The 16,641-nt window shown below is 61.3% G+C and overlaps 8 protein-coding genes across 8 annotated transcripts; 3 read left to right on the top strand and 5 right to left on the bottom strand.

Moving 5' to 3' along the window:
* Positions 1–532: 532 nt before the first annotated feature.
* On the bottom strand, positions 533–1,623 carry VTJ83DRAFT_4405 (uncharacterized protein; the record flags this gene model as incomplete). Its single annotated transcript, XM_071010891.1, has 2 exons — positions 533–1,206; positions 1,278–1,623. The coding sequence occupies 2 exons, from the start codon at positions 1,621–1,623 to the stop codon at positions 533–535; spliced, it is 1,020 nt and encodes a 339-aa protein (XP_070865855.1).
* A 2,417-nt stretch (positions 1,624–4,040) lies between these two features.
* VTJ83DRAFT_4404 (uncharacterized protein) lies at positions 4,041–5,806 on the bottom strand (the record flags this gene model as incomplete). The annotated part of the gene is made up of 2 exons (XM_071010890.1): positions 4,041–5,145; positions 5,223–5,806. The coding sequence occupies 2 exons, from the start codon at positions 5,804–5,806 to the stop codon at positions 4,041–4,043; spliced, it is 1,689 nt and encodes a 562-aa protein (XP_070865854.1).
* A 931-nt stretch (positions 5,807–6,737) lies between these two features.
* On the top strand, positions 6,738–8,204 carry VTJ83DRAFT_4403 (uncharacterized protein; the record flags this gene model as incomplete). Its single annotated transcript, XM_071010889.1, has 3 exons — positions 6,738–6,969; positions 7,028–7,476; positions 7,536–8,204. 3 exons carry the CDS (start codon positions 6,738–6,740, stop codon positions 8,202–8,204), a joined length of 1,350 nt encoding a protein of 449 aa, XP_070865853.1.
* Positions 8,205–8,564: 360 nt separating this feature from the next.
* Positions 8,565–9,229, bottom strand: VTJ83DRAFT_4402 (uncharacterized protein; the record flags this gene model as incomplete). Its single annotated transcript, XM_071010888.1, has 2 exons — positions 8,565–8,929; positions 9,058–9,229. The coding sequence occupies 2 exons, from the start codon at positions 9,227–9,229 to the stop codon at positions 8,565–8,567; spliced, it is 537 nt and encodes a 178-aa protein (XP_070865852.1).
* Positions 9,230–10,178: 949 nt separating this feature from the next.
* VTJ83DRAFT_4401 (uncharacterized protein) lies at positions 10,179–10,889 on the bottom strand (the record flags this gene model as incomplete). The annotated part of the gene is made up of 1 exon (XM_071010887.1): positions 10,179–10,889. The coding sequence occupies one exon, from the start codon at positions 10,887–10,889 to the stop codon at positions 10,179–10,181; it is 711 nt and encodes a 236-aa protein (XP_070865851.1).
* Positions 10,890–11,232: 343 nt separating this feature from the next.
* On the top strand, positions 11,233–12,191 carry VTJ83DRAFT_4400 (uncharacterized protein; the record flags this gene model as incomplete). The annotated part of the gene is made up of 2 exons (XM_071010886.1): positions 11,233–11,367; positions 11,463–12,191. 2 exons carry the CDS (start codon positions 11,233–11,235, stop codon positions 12,189–12,191), a joined length of 864 nt encoding a protein of 287 aa, XP_070865850.1.
* A 166-nt stretch (positions 12,192–12,357) lies between these two features.
* On the bottom strand, positions 12,358–12,969 carry VTJ83DRAFT_4399 (uncharacterized protein; the record flags this gene model as incomplete). The annotated part of the gene is made up of 1 exon (XM_071010883.1): positions 12,358–12,969. The coding sequence occupies one exon, from the start codon at positions 12,967–12,969 to the stop codon at positions 12,358–12,360; it is 612 nt and encodes a 203-aa protein (XP_070865849.1).
* Positions 12,970–14,728: 1,759 nt separating this feature from the next.
* On the top strand, positions 14,729–16,314 carry VTJ83DRAFT_4398 (uncharacterized protein; the record flags this gene model as incomplete). Its single annotated transcript, XM_071010882.1, has 3 exons — positions 14,729–14,736; positions 14,802–14,814; positions 14,887–16,314. The coding sequence occupies 3 exons, from the start codon at positions 14,729–14,731 to the stop codon at positions 16,312–16,314; spliced, it is 1,449 nt and encodes a 482-aa protein (XP_070865848.1).
* Positions 16,315–16,641: the final 327 nt, after the last annotated feature.

Below are 16,641 nucleotides of genomic sequence, written 5' to 3'. Positions count from 1 at the left end.
TTCCTTTTGGAACTGGAGTGAAGGCACGGGTTGTTGTTGGACCATGTGGGGTTGATAATGGTGGTGGGATCTGGTCTCTTTTTCTCTCTCTCTCTCTCTCTCAAAAAAAAAAAAAAAAAGAAAAAAGAAAGAAAAAAAGAAAAGAAAATGGCCGTCGAAACCCTCAAGTACCCAAGGTAGCTAGAAGCATTTGGGGGAGTGAAAAACAACCAATACAAGAGAGACTACCTTTGTGACCACCCCAGGGTCAACAGAGACGAAAGAAGGATGGATCAGAACCGATGGGATCGAAATGCTTTGTATGCCTGCCAATGCAACCCAAAAACTCCACCCGCTTCTATATATATAGAGGGACAGCCAACTCCCAACGAAGGCAGTACAGACAGAAGAAGCAGACCCGGAGCCAGGGAAACCATCAACCACAACCAACCAAAAAAGGCAAAAACGCACCCAAGACAAGAAGACAGCGCGATCTGCTCAAGCCACGATCCATCCCTGTCCTTCCTCCCCCCCTTCGCTACCACCCCTCCTCTCAGCTAAACACCTTGTTCATGGCCTGGTGGGCCAGCTCGACGCCCAAGAAGGTGGCCGCGTTGGCGGGGACGGCCCGGGCCAGGGCCGGGCCGAAGCCGGGGAAGAAGGCCTTGATGCCGCCCTGGGCGTACAGCCCCCGGACGACCTGGCCAATGGACACGCTGCCCTCGGACGTCTGCAGGCGGCTCTTGACCGTGTCGATGGGGAACACGGGGATCCACATGGCGATGCCGGCGCCGGCGCCGGCGCACGTGACGGCCGTCAGGCTCAGCTTGCCGCTGGCCTCGCCCGTGACGGGGTCGCGCGGGGTCAGCTCCTTCTTGAGGTACTCGTAGGCGGCAAAGTAGGCGGCGCTGCCGGGGCCGTCGCGGGCGAGGGTGGCGGCGCTGCCGCGGAAGACGGAGCGGACGCCGCCCTCGCGGTAGAGCTGGCGCACGACGTCGGCGGCGCCCGCGTACTTTGGCTTCTCGCCGGGGGCGAGCTTCTTTTGGCCCTGGACCTGGAGGATGACCTTGACGCGCTCAAAGGGGGCCGTGATGGCGGTCATGGGGATGGCCGAGAAGAAGCCGGCGGCCGAGATCTGGGCGATGGAGAGGGAGCCGTCCGGGTTGACGGGGGAGACGGCGCGGACGATGGACTTGCCGAGGTCGTAGCCCCAGAAGGAGACGGCGACTGCGGACATGATCATGAGGGGTCAGCGGATAAGGAGAGAGAGAGAGAGAGAGAGAGAGAGAGACACGTACACATGGGCGTCACGCCGTACAGGGGGGCCGACACGCCGGCGTAGAGACCCCTCCGCAGGCCGTCCTTGGCGACACTCTTCTTGACCACGTCAATGGCGCCGCTGTAGACGCCCTTGTCGGCGGTCTGCAGGCGGACCTTGACGAGGTCGAAGGGGTGGCCGACGATGACGGAGCAGACGCCACCGAAGCCGCCGGCGATGAAGGAGCGCAGCTGGGCGAGGCCCGTCGAGGCGGCGGCCTTGGCATCGGCCTTGAGCTCCTCCTTGGTCTCGGGGATGTGCGGCAGCTTGTCGGCGACCGAGGCCGGGAGGGCGGTTTGCCCGGCTTCTGACGACGCCGAGGACATGTTGAGCTGACTGTGAGGGTAGAGGGGGGTAGAAAGAGGGTGTAGGGTAGACGTCGAAAAGGCCGGTCAGATGTCGCCCGGGGAGGTTGGTTGGTCTCGGGCCTCGGGGTCTCCTTCACGTCACCCGGACGTTTTTTGTTTCTTGTCTGGTGGCGAGCTGGCTGCGTAGGGTGGTACCAGGCGTTGTAACAGAGAGAAGGTTGGCAAGCAGCAAGGGTGATGGGAGTGTCTAGGGAGGTGTTGAGAATTGTAAAAAGGAGTAGCAGTGGTGGTGGTAGTGGTGGTAGTAGTAGGAGTAGAAGTAGATGTAAGGTATGTAGTAGAATAGAAGGCAAGGCTGTTGTCGAAGGACGGGCAGACCGGGATCCGGGGGGTTTTGAAAGCGTGCAATGCCCCTCGGCCAATGGATGTAGGGCCGACAAAACGACGTCAGCTGCGCCGAAGCCGCGCGCCGGCGGAGTGGCCAACCTCGGCAAAATGGAATTCAAGACCCCGCGGCAGCGCGGCAAGGCAAGGGGGGACGGGAAGGGGGAGGGGACAGACAGCAAACACATGGCGGGGCTGCCAAAGGTCCCGTCTCCACCGTTTTCTTGTCCTGAAGGGTTCCAAATGCATCATTATCCTCCTTCACTGGTTGTTAGGTCGCATACATATTATGTACAGAGGTACACTGCAGTTCCCCACATGGACATGAACATGAACATGGACAGGGCAGTGAGGTTAGGTCTTTTTAGCATTCTATAGGTACCTTATCATCCTTTATGGCCATTCTTTGTTCTACCCTGGTATTTATCTAGGCTTTTATTTCCGTCTTCAGACGCTTGAAGCCCATGTGGGAATCCTCCCTCTCCCCCTCCCCCCCCCCCCCCCCCCCCAAAAAAAAAAAAATAAAAATAAAAACCCTGAGGTACCCCCAGACCGCAATGCACCTGAAAGGGTTCCCTCGTGGCCACCTCCATCGTCCCATGTTGTGCACACCCTCCGAAGAAGAGCAATTCACCCGTCCCTCCCGTCCAGGGTCACCAGGGTGCTCGGCAGTCCTCGGCACTCCCAGCACCAGCACCGACCCCAGCACCAGCAGCACCAGCAGCACCAGCAGGTCCAACCACACAAACAAACACCCCGGAAATTTGGGGGGTACTGCGTAATTATCCAACGTCCGCATCCCAGCCAGCCCAACGCGGCCCCGCGCCCCGCTCCCCGCTCCCCGCATCCCGTTCCTTTTTCTTAACCGCATCCCTCCCCCCCAGAGCTCCTCGAGGACCTCCTGCGCCGGACGGACGGAGGACTTGGGGGGGGGGGGGGGGGGGTTAGGAACGGCGTGATGCTCGTGGACCCATGCGGTGGTGGTGGTCCATGTGCCCTGCGCCACTCTGCGTTTGCGCACGCAGAATGCCCGAGGGCCAGGGGGAGGGACCCTTCTGCAGCCGTCAGGAACCCTGTGTGTCTGCGTGTGCGCGTATGCGCGTGTGCGTGTGTGTGTGTGTGTGCGTGCCTTGGTCGTGCCAGTAACTAGCGTACATGCACAGTTACTACCTACCACGTACCAAGATGGCGCACCCCACGCGACATTCGCCTGCGGACGGGATGCAGAAAATAAAGTGCAAATGCCAAGTCTGGAGAATTTCCGGGGGGGGGCGCGGCTGAGCGATTTGGGAGCATGTGAATGCGCCATTTTGCGAGGTCCGCCCTGTATGACAGCAAACCCTAACCCTCTCCCCTCTCCGATGGCCTCTCTGACCTCCCATGGTTGTCCTTGGACAGGACAGGAACCAGCCCAACAAGGCGTGAGAAACCAGGAGACAACTTGTCAAGGTCTGTATCCTTATAGTATAGCATATTCAATAGCATGACTTGGACAGAAACGGCCTGGATCAAAACACAGGGATGGTTGTGCTTGGCATTCTCCGCTGTTGGTGCTGGCAGATGCGACAAGGGAAACAACCCAGGTTCGCTCGTTGGACGTTGAGGTATTGCTGCGTACGGCAAGGTGGATGAGGACCTAAAGGGAAGAAACGGAGATGAAGCGCTGTAGCGTAGTCGTTTCTTGGCAGTCCGCTCGAGAGCTGGCTCCCAAGATATCGGGAACGAGCCAACCACATGCCCCATCGACACAAGCCCAAAAATAAATCTCAGACCAGGTAGCCATTGTACAGGATGCGCGTTGACTCTGACGAAGAGATTGCGGGACAGGCAAAGGCAATATGGTGTACAGACAGGATCCTACATCAAAAATAAACAAATCACCAGACGCATCGATCCATAGACAGCAAAAGCCCCAGGGATTCACCCACCCACCCACCCATCCACCGCGTCCATGCATGCAACCACCGCAGATCCTCCACGGCCAAACCATGATGCCGACGGGACCTCTCTATCTCTCTCTCTCTCTCTCACCCACACACACTCTCTCTCTTTCAGTATATGCTCACGCTCTGTGCCACCCGGTGCGACTTGGCCAGCGGGGTCTTGCTCACGCCGCCGCACCAGCACGTCGGATCCCCCTCGCGTTCCACCTGGAGCGTCGCGTCGATCCCGTGCTCTCCCAGGTACTTGGCCACCCGCTCGCGGACGTCGTCCAGGTCCGTCCCCCGCGCCGCGATCACGTGCATGACGCCCAGCAGCTTCGTCTTGCCCTCGCCGTCCGCGGACGCGCTCCCCTCGGCCTCGCGGTCGTCGATCCAGAACCGCGGCGCTGCGTACCCCACCACGCCGCGCAGGCCCGTGATGCCCGACAGCGTGTCGCGCAGGCCGTACTCGACCTCGGGCGGGACCGTGAGCAGCAGGCGGCGGGCCGACGAGCGGACCAGCGGCAGCGCCGAGAGCAGGATCAGCACGGCGATGAGGAAGGACGCGAGCGGGTCCCAGATGGGCCAGCGCCAGAAGTGGGTGAGCACCGTCGACGCGATGACGGCGGCGCTGCCCAGCGTGTCGGCCAGCACGTGAAGGTAGATGCCGTACATGTTTTCGTTGTCGTGGCCGTGGCCGTGGTGGTGGTGGTGGTGGTGGCCATGCCCGTGCCCGTGATCATGGCCGTGCTTCTTTTCGTTGTGGCCGTGGTGGTCGTGCGAATGCGCATGTCCGTTGCAGCCGCCATGGCTATGGCCGTGGTCGTGGCCGTGGCTGTGACCATGCCCGTGCCCGTGATCATGTCCGTGGTGATGATGCCCAAACACCGTCATCCCCACCAGGTTGACCAGCAGCCCGAGCGTGCTGACCACAAACAGCTCGCCCAGGCGCTTCGTCTCGCGGCCCTCGTAGATGCGCTCGACCGCCTCCGTCATGATCTCGACGCTGATGAGGATCAAAAACACGCCGTTGCAGAACCCGCTCAGCGTCTCAATCTTGCCGAATCCGTAGGGGAACCGCTCGCTGGGCGGCCACTTGCTGGCGACCGCCGCAAACAGCCCCACGGCGAGGGCTACGCAGTCGAAGAACATGTGCACGCTGTCGCTGAGGAGGCCCAGGGAGTCGGTGACGTAGCCGTAGAAGGCCTGGACGGTCATGAAAGCCAGGTTCAAGCTGCAAAAAGAATCAGAGCCCATGTTAGCCACCCGATCCCCTCCCGTCTCCGCCGCAGCCTGAGAGCCATGACGTACCTCATAAAGTAAAAGATCCTCCGCGAATCCCTGTCCGACATGACGGCGTGCAGGAACGGCCAGCGCGGCGTGAACTGCATCACGAATTTTGTGAACCTCGACCGACCAGACGAAGAGCCATGGGCGTGATGGTCATGGGCGTGCGAATGCGAATGGGAAGCCGAGTTCGCCCGCGAGCGTGCCGCCGTCAGAGGCTCGTACGCCCTGGCGGCCTCAAAGGTGGCGGTGGACGGCGAGATCAGCGCCCGACCGCCCGGCGTCGATGCAATCTTCCATGCCGCGGTATCCTCCAAGGGAGGCGGGACCTTGATGTGTTTCCGGGAACCCGCGTCCTCTTGGGTGTGGTTCGCCGAGCTCGCGTCGGCCAGAGGGCTCCGACGGTGGGAGTGCGTCCCGCCAGATCGCGAGTCTTTGCGGATCAGCGTCGTCGGGCCTGTAGGCGCCAAAGATGACGTATGGCCGTGAGAGCACGGGCTGTCGGAGCCGTGGCGGTGACCAAGAGGGTGGTGGTGGTGGTGGTGATGATGGTGGTGATGGTGGTGGCTCGGGATCGCCGAGGCCGGCAAAACGTAGGACGACGCCATTCCGGACGGCGGGGTGAACGTGTGTCGCGGCGGGGAATCTAGGTTGGGAGCGGCGGCGCTCCTTGGGTCACCTGCCAGGGCTCATGGGAGATCTGGCGAGGTGAGACAAACGGAGGCGCTAGGCTCAAGGATCGCGGAGCGGTAACGGAGGCGGCTTGAGGCGTTGGCTGCGAGGCGAAAGACCATCAGCGAGGAACCGGGAAGACTGCAAACCTCTGGTGATGGAGAGAGAGAGAGAGAGGTCCTTACCGTACCTGAGAAGGGTTATGTTGAAAGCGGCTGGCTGTCGTCCAACGTTGGATGGGTTTTGCAGAGGATGAAAGGAGATGTCACCCGGTGGGTGTACCGTGGTATGGTGTAGGTAATACTGCGTAGGTACCTTAATTAACAGTCGAGTTGATCGGTGGTTGGCCCGCAGGTCGCAGGTCGCAGGCCGCACCGCTTCCGCCGCCCCCCCGGGGGAGGCCAAGATCCAAGAACTGGGTCCGTTGCGGTTTGGCGGTCTCTTTCTCCGCGTCATCCCCCCATCCTCCTCTCGCCGCCCCCCTCCCCCCCTGTCCGAGGCCCCTCGAGCTCTTGACTTGCCCTTTTTGGACCCCCTGAACCGGGTTCTGGAGTGGGGCAGCGGCAGATTCGCGCCGTTCTGATTGGCCGGCTTGGTTATGCAGCGCTCCCGATCGACCGCCTTATCAATCGTCCCGCAGCCGACGGAGCGACGATACATTGCGCCAAGATGCGGACACATCATCAAACTTCGGACGGCGTTGACGATTCAATGCGTAACAGCTTTGGACACGAGGCTGACGATTGCCACCTCGCTGGACTGCAAGAACCGCAAGGCTGCCGTTCCTGCATGGTGGCATTCATCGCGCGGCGATGCTCTAGTGCCGGGATCGATTGAGTTGGTGGTCCCGACCGCCCGCCCAGAGACATGCTCGTCTTGTTCCTCGCCGTGGCCTTGACCGGGCTCGTCGGTCTCGCCACCCTCCTTCTCTGCCTCAGGTTGCGGCCGACGAGGTACGATGGCCCGCCCGCTGGCTCCTCGACCGGAGTCTCGGTCCACGTCGTGGTCCTGGGCGACCTGGGCCGCAGCCCGCGCATGACGTATCATGCCCTCAGCTTCGCCAAGCACGGCGGCAAGGTGAACCTGATCGGATATGCCGGCAAGTGTTGATCGGAACCAGGCCGTCCTCTGCAGCAGCGAAGCTAACACCCCGCTAGAAACCTCACCCCATCCGGACGTGGCCACCCACCCCAACATCGCCATTCGCCCCCTCCCCACGCCGCCGCGCCGACCCCCCTCCGTCCCCTTCCTCCTCTTTGCCCCCTTCAAGGTGCTGTACCAGCTCTACCACCTCACCCGCCTCCTCGCCTACGCCCTCCCGCCGGCCCATTGGCTCCTCGTCCAGAACCCCCCCTCCATCCCCACCCTCGCCGTCGCCCTCCTGGTCGGCCGCCTGCGTAACACCAAGCTCGTCGTCGACTGGCACAACTACGGCTGGACCATCCTCGCCGGCACGCGCGGCGCCTCCCACCCGCTCGTCCGCCTCTCCAAGGCCTACGAGTGCCGCCTCGGCCGCCTGGCCGACCTGCACCTGACCGTCACCCACGCCATGGCGCGCCAGCTCCGCCGCGCCCCGTACGCCATCCCCGAGCGCCTCCCGATGCTGGTCCTCCACGACCGCCCCGCGGCCCTCTTCCGGCCCTCCCGTCCCGCGCCGCCCGCGAGGCGGCCCTGGCCCGCGTCCTCCCCGCCGAGCATCGCGACCTCCTCCCGGCCCTCTGCCGGGGCGACGTCCGGCTGCTGGTCAGCAGCACGAGCTGGACCCCCGACGAGGACTTTTCCCTGCTCCTCGACGCCTTGGTCCGGTACGCCGCTGCCGCCGCCGCCGCCGCATCCCGTCCTCGGCCGCCCGCCCCGATCCTGGCCGTCATCACCGGCAAGGGCCCCCAGCGCGACCTCTACCTGGCCCGCGTCGCCGAGCTGGTCGCCCGCGGCCGCCTCCCGCGCGACGCCGTGCGGGTCGCGACGGCGTTCTTGCCGTTCGAGGATTACGCCGCCCTGCTCGCCTGCGCCGACCTCGGCGTCTGCCTGCACAGGAGCAGCTCGGGGGTCGACTTGCCCATGAAGGTGGTCGACATGTTTGGCGCGGGCCTGCCCGTGGCGGCGTATCAGGGCTACGAGAGCTTCGGGGAGCTGGTCAAGGAAGGGGAGAACGGGAGGGGGTTTGAGACGGCGGAGGAGCTGGCCGACATTTTGACGAGGCTGTTTGGCGAGGGAGGAAAAGCAGAGCTGGAGAGGTTGAGGAAGGGGGCGGTGCTCGAAGGGAGCCGGAGGTGGGATGGAGAGTGGGACGCGAGCGTGGGGAGGGTTACCGGATTTGTCAAATCTCCATGAGCTTGTTTGGGGAAAAAACAAAAACAAAAACGCCAGACAACGAACAACAGCCTGGAACTGGATTCCCGGCCCGGCCCGGCCCGGCCTGTCTACGTTGTCATCCTCCTGGATGTCGCTTGGTTGGTCTCCCAAATATGGAATATGTGACCTTCAGTGGGTGCATGTTGAAATCTACCTCGTTCCATATGACACCCCGAGCCACCATGCCGGATTTCAGTTCCTAAGCCCAGACGCCATAACGCAGCAAGCCCCCCCCCTCCTCCCCCGGATAACTCCGTTCCCCTCCCGCCAATGTCCCAGCCGTATCCCTTCCTGATGCACCCATCGTATCCGCCCACCAAAAACCCCCATCGCTTGAATTTAGTCCTCGCCCAGGCTCTCGCGCACGCACTTGCGACAGCGCTTCCGGAAGTCGCGGTGCTTGCCCTCGCGCTCCTCGCGCAGCATGCGAGCCGCCTCGACGTTGGCGGGGGACTCGTCGTTGGGGTCCTCAAACAGGCTGATGACGCTGAGCAGGATGGTCTCGGGGGTCTGCACGGGGGACCACCGCTCGCTGGCCTGCTCGTAGCCAAACTTGTCCTCCTCGGGCGGGTGCAGGATGCTGATGCACAGCTCGCCGTTGGGGTAGATGTTGGGGTGAAACGGGATGGGCGACTGGAACACCATCTTGGGCGGCATGAGCGGGTACGTCGGCGGGAACGTGAGGTGGGCGCGGAAGTTGCCTCCTGCGTGGTTCGGGCGCGCGATGAAGAAGAGAGGTTAGAGGACGGGAACGGGCTCCGACGTTGAGGGGTTGGGGGGGGGGGGCGGGGGAGGGAGGACCCAAGGGACTTGGAGCAAGGATGGAACGTACCCCCGTAGTACTTGCAGTCGTCGCTAATCATGAGCATCACCTCCCACTCGAAGATGTTGTTGTCGTTCACCAGGCCGCACGAGATGCCCGGCAGATCCTTGGCCGCCTGCATCTCCTTCAGTTGCCGACGCAGCAGCATCGCCGCGGCCGGCGAGCTTGACGAACTGGCCATGATGTCGGCGAGGGGAGGGAGGAAAGGAGTGGTTGGTAGGTAGAAAGAAAGAGAGAGAGAGAGAGAGAGAGAGGCGCGACGGGACACAAGCCGGCTGCGTCGGTTTCTTCTTCCGAGACCGGGTCGTATGGGACGGACGGCGTTGCTGGTTTGCGGGCCGACGCGAGAAGTGTATAACTATCGCACGTTGTAACGGATCGGCTGTAGGGTGAAGCTGGGGAGCCGCCGAGGTGGGTTCGGTTGGTTTTTTCTTCTTTCTTTGTTTTGCTGGTTTCTGGCAAGGCTGCAAAGGCTAAGGGGAGTTTGGCTGACGGAGGCACCAAGGTACTCAGAAGTCAGAGCGGTGACCAAGACCACGCGGTGGCCAAAGAGGGGCGGTCACAAAAGAGCCCGCCCCCCACTTGCGGGGGAGACCGACCTGAACCCGACCCTGGCCCGATCGGGGTCGGAACGGTGGTGGGGCCTTGTGTCATTCTCTCCATGACGCTCCGTGCCGAGAAAATAGCTAGGTTTTGAATGTTGATTGGTACCTAGGTGCCTTGGGCACCTACATACTACACAGTAAGGTAGTTAGATGTATAATAGTAGTTTGTAATGCGATCCCATTAGTCCACAGTTTTCTACCCCACGCCAAAGAACACCTGTGAAGCCAGCATGCTGCCCTGATTCATGGCTGGAATAGACCTTGGCTGGCAGCCATCCAGCTTGTGTCGCTGGGTGCCACATCAGGGCCCCCGTTTCCCTGACCCGCCTAGCCTTCAGAGCCAAACACTCAACGCCAAACGCCAGTCCCTATGGTATCTATCGATCTCTTCCGGCCGAACGACACCGGTCGAGCGACATGACCGCAGCCGCGACCACGGCTGAAGCCTTCCGGAGCGCTCACGCTCCCCATGCCGTCGTCCCTCCTGTGCCCCACGCCCACGCGCCGCATGGGTTCGGCCTGTCCTCACTTCTTGGCCGTGCTCCCGAACCCGGTAAACCCCAACGCAGCCATCATGTCGTCCTCATCATGCTCGCCCTCGATGCGAACATCGTCGCCGTACTCCGTCTTGACCTTCAGCGCGGCCTCCTTCTCCAGCCTCCTCCTCTCCTCCGCCTCCTTCCTCTTCCGCCGGCGCTCCTCCCTCTCCTTCTCCTCCTCCTCCTTGCGCACCTCGAGCCTCTCCTGGAGCGAGACGATCTGCTCCTTCTTCCTCTGCTGCTCGCGCTCCCACAGCGCCTCGATGCGCGCGCGCACCTCCGCGGCCGTGGCCTTCTTGACCTCGCCCGTCGCCCCGATCGCCCGCTGGTGCTGCATGCTGTTGGCGTGCTCCACCCACTGGTGGTTGTCCTTGAACGTCAGGTCGCACGCCTCGCAGTAGAAGCCGGCGCCGCGCCCCCGGCGCCCGACGCCGGCGCCCGCCGGCACGAGGGTCGACGTCCCGACGAGCTTGCTGAAGTCGTGCGTCGCCGACCGCGCCGTCGTGAGCGTCTCGGTGCCGTCGAGCGGCTTGTGGTACTTCTTGCCCGCCATCTTGGCCTCCCACCGCGCCTTGCGCTCCTCGCGCTCCTTGGCTTCGCGTTCTTTGGCCTTGGCCGCATACTCGTCGAGGTCGTACTTTTTGCGGAAGTCGGTGTCGCCGGCCGCTTGGCCGTAGGCGGACTTGGATGTGGACATTGTTTCCGGGGGGCGGGGGGAGAACGAAGCGGTCGACGTATGGCGATGGATGGATGCGCGTCGTGGAGATGCTGAGAGACGGCCGGCCAGGGCCATGCTTTTGGCTGGACCTGGGAGCCGCTTGGAGATTGGGGAACCGATAACGAGCGATAAGATAAAGGATAAGCACCCCTGTCCGTCGTTGGCAGGCCGAAATTTTGGCGGGGCACATGTCCGGTTCCCGTAGGTCCTGCGTTTGGCGGGGTAAAGTACGCCACGGGTCAGGAAGACGGCCTGCTTCCTCTGCTTCCTTTCACCCCCCCTCGGATCGCCATCACCACCGCCCAAGCAAATCGCCGGCAAGATGCTGTACCTGGTGGGTCTCGGTCTCTCCGACGAGACCGACATCACCGTCAAAGGCCTCGAGATTGTCCGCAAGGCGTCTCGCGTCTACCTCGAGGCCTACACCAGCATCCTCCTTGTGGACCAGTCCGTCCTGGTATGGGCGCCCGTTTTCTCTTGTCGCCATGTGTGGATCGGGCCACCACCGCCTCGCCCAACCCCAGGCTCAGCTAACGCTAATGTGCACAGTAGGAAGCCTACTATGGCCGGTCTATCGTAGTCGCCGACCGCGAGATGGTCGAGTCCAACAGCGACGAGATCTTGCGCGACGCCGCCAACGTCGATGTGGCCTTCCTGGTCGTCGGCGACCCCTTCGGCGCAACAACGCACACGGACCTGGTGCTGCGCGCGCGCGAGCTCGGCATCCCCGTGCGGACGGTGCCCAACGCGTCCATCATGTCGGGCATCGGCGCCGCCGGCCTGCAGCTCTACAACTTTGGTCAGACCGTCAGCATGGTCTTCTTCACCGACGGCTGGCGCCCGGCCAGCTTCTACGACCGCATCAAGGAGAACCGCAGCATCGGCCTGCACACGCTTGTGCTGCTCGACATCAAGGTCAAGGAGCCCAGCCTCGAGAACCTCGCCCGCGGCCGCAAGATCTACGAGCCGCCGCGCTACATGACGGTCGGCACCTGCGCGAAGCAGATGCTCGAGATCGAGGAGGAGAAGGGCGAGGGCGTCTACGGGCCCGAGAGCCTGGCCATCGGCGCGGCGCGCGTGGGCGGCAAGACGGAGAAGTTCGTCGCCGGCACGCTCAAGGAGCTCTGCGACGCGGATGACCTCCTGGGCCCTCCGCTGCACAGCATGGTGCTCCTCGGGAGGAGGACCCACGAGCTCGAGCACGACTTTGTCCGCGAGTTTGCCGTCAACAAGGAGAACTGGGACAGGATATGGAAGGCGGATTACGCCGGGAAGCATTGAGGGGGGGATGCGCTCAGGTGTTATGATATCTGGTACGGAAAGAAGGAAGAAAAAAAATAAATAGAAGCTATCGGAAGATTTCCTTGCAACCCTTGCAACCACGAATTCTCGGGATCAATCTGCTTCCAGCGTCGGCCATCCAAGCCATTTTGCGATCACCGCGCGCCTAGTGCAACAACCTCCATTGATCCACCTCGGCCGAGCTGATCTCGCGCAGCTTGTTGACGACGGCCGGCTTTCCCGTGATCACCCCCTGAGCCACCTCGGCCAGGTGTCCTAGAGGCCCCTTGCGCGAGATGGAATAATGCGCCGTGATCATGGTGACGCGGATGATGCCCAGGCGGGGGTCGTTCGCGCTGCCGTCGCGGACGCCGTCGTCAAGGTCGCCGAGCCACGCCTTGAGGTGCTCGCTGTAGTGCTTCTTGACCAGCTCCCGATCCGTGACCACGCTGGCCTTGCCGCTGACCGACGCCCACTCGCCCTGGCCGTTGAGGAAGGCGATGTTGATGTGCGAGTCGCCGGCCAGGTCGTCCGTCTTGCCCGAGGCGGTGTTGGTGTGGAAGAGGAGGTCGATGCCTCCGGTTTCCTGGGCCGCCAGGGCCATGCACCGGGACACCAGAAGCCCCGTGCCGGCGTCCCGGGTCGTCATCATGGCGAACTTGCAGTTTTGCATAAAGTGGTTCAGGTCTTGGACCTTTTGCTCCAAGGAGGCCTCCTTGTCAAGGTTGGACTCCTTGTACGGGTCGAGGTGCTGCGTCGAGGCTTCGGCGCCAGCCATGGTGGATGATGCTTCAGAAGAGCTTCTGGGATATTCGGGGCTTCGATGGGGTATTAGTTGGAGGCCAAACTGTCAGGTCAGAAACGCCCAAGCCGAGGATGAGCAGAATGACGGCTTGGGGCCAGGCATTTTTATAGTATGCTGGATTTCTCCTTTCAGGAACAGGGCACCCAGCGATGATGTAAGTCCCCGCCGTCCAACTTCTGAGCTGGCCGCGCCATCCTCACGCCCTCTCATCCATGTATCGGTCAAAAGCCATTGCAGCATGCTTTATGCCGTGTTTGCCCGGGCGGCTCATGGATGGAGATTGCCTGGGTGATTGGGACAGTGCGCCTCCCGCTTCTGGGCCTTTCGATCTTCGAGGCTGACGTCACCCGTGCAGCGAAGGGATGGACCATGACCACGATCGACCATCCAACATGACTACACAGCAGCCTTGGTCACATTCCATGGCATATCGATTGGAAATCAAGCTGAATGATACTGAAGAATAAGACAAACCCGCGCGATAGTCGAGTGGGCCAGGTTGCTGATGTTGTATTGTTTACGCAAAGTCTTCTCTGTTCCAGGTTGCTATAACGACCTACAAGCCCGCTCTAGCGGTCCACAATCGATAGTCAGGGCCACGGTCTGGCTTTGTCTCTGTCTCGGATCCCTCTGCCGCTGCGGTGGTTGTTTTGCATCGCACATGACCTTGAAGCTTCCTTCTTTCTTTCTTTTTCTCTTCTTTTTCTTTTTTGAGCCAACCCATCACCGTGCTTTTCCGACTGCAGCTTTCCGCACAGGCACGTTTGTTCCTCTGTTGACACATGCGTAAGTGTAAAGATCCGTAGCTATCCTGTTTGTTGAGTTCCCGGGCTGATACAGACGACAAGATGCGCTCGAGACGCAAATTCATGAGAAGCAGCCGTCACGCTCCTCTATGGAATTGGCTCTGTCCAGTGAGCAATCCGATGCTGCCCAAGCTCTTCTGGAGAAAGGGATGTGGGGTGCTAGGCTGTACTCCCGGTTCTTTCACTCTCCCCGTCCATGAAGATTCCGGGTTCCAGCATGAAGAAGAGTTTGGGGTTAGGTGCCTATCACTGGAAGATGCGGCTGCCCAAGTCCCGTCCCTGAGTAGGTATCCTGAGGGGTGACTACGCCGTGGCTTGCACGTGTAGGGAGGAGCGAACCCCCCTCCCCGCAACGCATGAGGTCTTCGCTCGGAAGAAGCTCCCGTCAGGGGCTACGCCTAGGCAAACCCGTTGCCTGATGCCTGTGTGAAGTGTTCAACTTTCGGTTCTGTCGATTCTAGATTACCAGATCCACGTCATCGCCTTGAGGAAGCTTCCGGATGCTGAAGCTTGGACCGCGTGTCTGCCTGGTGAGGTTCCTCCTTCCCTAGGTGGCTCACTCGGCGGCAAGCTTTGCGGATCTTGTGCCTCTTTTTTTGCTGAAGGGCTCTTCTTCCAACTTTTCTTCCTTGTCAACCAAAAAAAGACGCGGCATTCCAAGTTTCCTGGCCGGCGGTTTGAGAGCCGTTGCCTCTCCAGCACCGCAACCCACGACGCAAGGAGCCATCGTCGTCCTCTCTTCGACATAGCGAGCCAGCAGGTTCGGCTTCTTCCAACCTTCACTGCAACTTCCAACGCCCTGTTTTGTATTCTCCGGTGGTTTTTAAAGTCTAGTTCTGCCTTGTTGTCCACCCTCCTCCCTCCGGAAAAGGCCGTCAACCCGCTTCGATCACCTGTTGACCCGAGGCTGATCTACCTCCGTCACCATGAACTGGTGCGTCTTTGAGCAGCCTCCTTCGCTATCAAAGGACGTTCTCTAACCATTGTTGACGTTTGCAGGGACCCTGATGAAGTGAGCTGCGCCAGCAATCTCGGCGATGCCGTGCAGACAAAGAAAGACTGACCCCTTACTTTCCTCTACCAGCATCTCCTCCCGGAGGAGGTCCGGGACCAGGAAGACCAGGCCAAGGCCTGGTATGACGAGCCGACCCGAGTCCTCAACAGAAAGCTCCAGGACGAGAACCTGCGGCTCAAGCGGCTGCTGAGGGAGAATGGAATCTCCTGGGACGACCGGCTCGTCACGGATCCCCACGACCCGACGAAGCTCATCTGGGCCGAGACGCCGAGGAAGAGGACGCGAACCTCGGGAGCATTCATGCTGCTGTCGCCGGAGAACAAGCATCTCCCCAAGCTGCCCACCGAGGTTCAGATCCAGATCTTGGAGTACGCGATGATGAGCAAGCATCCCATCATGGACCCGCTCTGCAAGCTGAATCGGGAGGCCATGTCCGCCGCCGAAAAGGCCCGCGGCAACCAGATCGCGATCGGGTTCCTCGCAACCTGCAGGGCATACCATGCCGAGGGCACCCAGTTTCTCTGGAAGCACAACACGTTCATTTTCACCAGCCACGCCAACCTGCGGTACTTTGCCAACCTCAGCCTCGAGCATCGGAAGAACATCCGGCACATCGAGCTGCGAATCATTGCCAAGTACTACGATGACGAGCCGCGGAAGCATGTGGCCCCCTACCCCTCCATGATGAACGTTTTTATGCGTCTCATCAAGATCAAGACCATCCCCCAGCCCAAGGAGAACACGCTCGCGCGCAACGGATTCCGCAGCTACACGTGGGATCAGGTGGTGGATTTCCTTGATGCCCTTCGGCCCCCGTACGATCCGAACCACCCCAGGGGCAAGCCGCGCCCTCGTTTGCTTCCCGGCCTCAAGTCGATGCGCATGGACTTTGTCAACTTCCCTGACAACTTTCTCACGCCCAGCGGCGGGCCCTCCCTGCACAATCTCGCCAGCCACGATCTTGCCTGCACTCTGGATAAGCTCCAGCTCACCGGCATTCCCGACGACGACTGGGGATATGAGATGCGGACGGAGCTCACATGCATGGTCAAGGACGACGGGATTCTGACCCTTTCCGACTCTGCCTTCGTTTACACGGGCAACACGCTGCGCAGCATGGAGTCGTCCCCCCATTGGCGACCCGAATGGCTACCCAAGCTTGTCCGGTCTTGGAAGGGGCTTGCCCAGGAGTACATTCGAGACCACAAGGCCAAGGGGCTTCCTCCTCCTGGCCGTCTCGGGCACCATCACCCCGGCCTGCCACCGGCCCCCGTGGAGGAGGGCCACCCAAAGACGCAGTGGAAGGAGCGCCGAACCCTGTGGAAGCGGTGTTTGATCACGCAAGACACGGACGCCGAGTACCGGGAATGGCTGGAGTTCGACCGGCTCACGGGCCTGCCGATCAAGGAGCAGTATGAGGCCATGGCGGACTATTACGATCCAGAGGATCTTCTCTGTCCCGACTGCGACATTCTGCATGGTGATTATAACCATTGAGGATCCCACCCTCCTCCGGCAGACCAGGGGAGCTGCCGCCGTGGGGTTGGCCTTGTCACGAAACTCTTGACTGATGTGGTTCCGGGGCAGGCCTTGCCCTCTGCACTTGTCGGCTAGAGTCTGTTTTGCTTGCTCCCAAGGTAGATTGTGTTGATGGAAAGGACCTTCGTCTTTGACGCGCGGGTACACCCGCTTTGTAATGAGTATTCAAGGCATCGAGATCGGGGTCATGGGCTGGGCATCTAGAACATCCAATCGGGCCCAAAAACCCCTAGATTACCTCGCAGCAGGTACCACAGTCGCCCAATCAAATAATTCCGCAAACCT

The sequence above is a fragment of the Remersonia thermophila genome, chromosome 4 (assembly GCF_042764415.1).
Source record: "Remersonia thermophila strain ATCC 22073 chromosome 4, whole genome shotgun sequence".
In the NCBI taxonomy this organism is placed as follows: Eukaryota; Fungi; Ascomycota; class Sordariomycetes; order Sordariales; family Chaetomiaceae; genus Remersonia; species Remersonia thermophila.
This window is presented reverse-complemented; position numbering and strand designations above follow the sequence as displayed.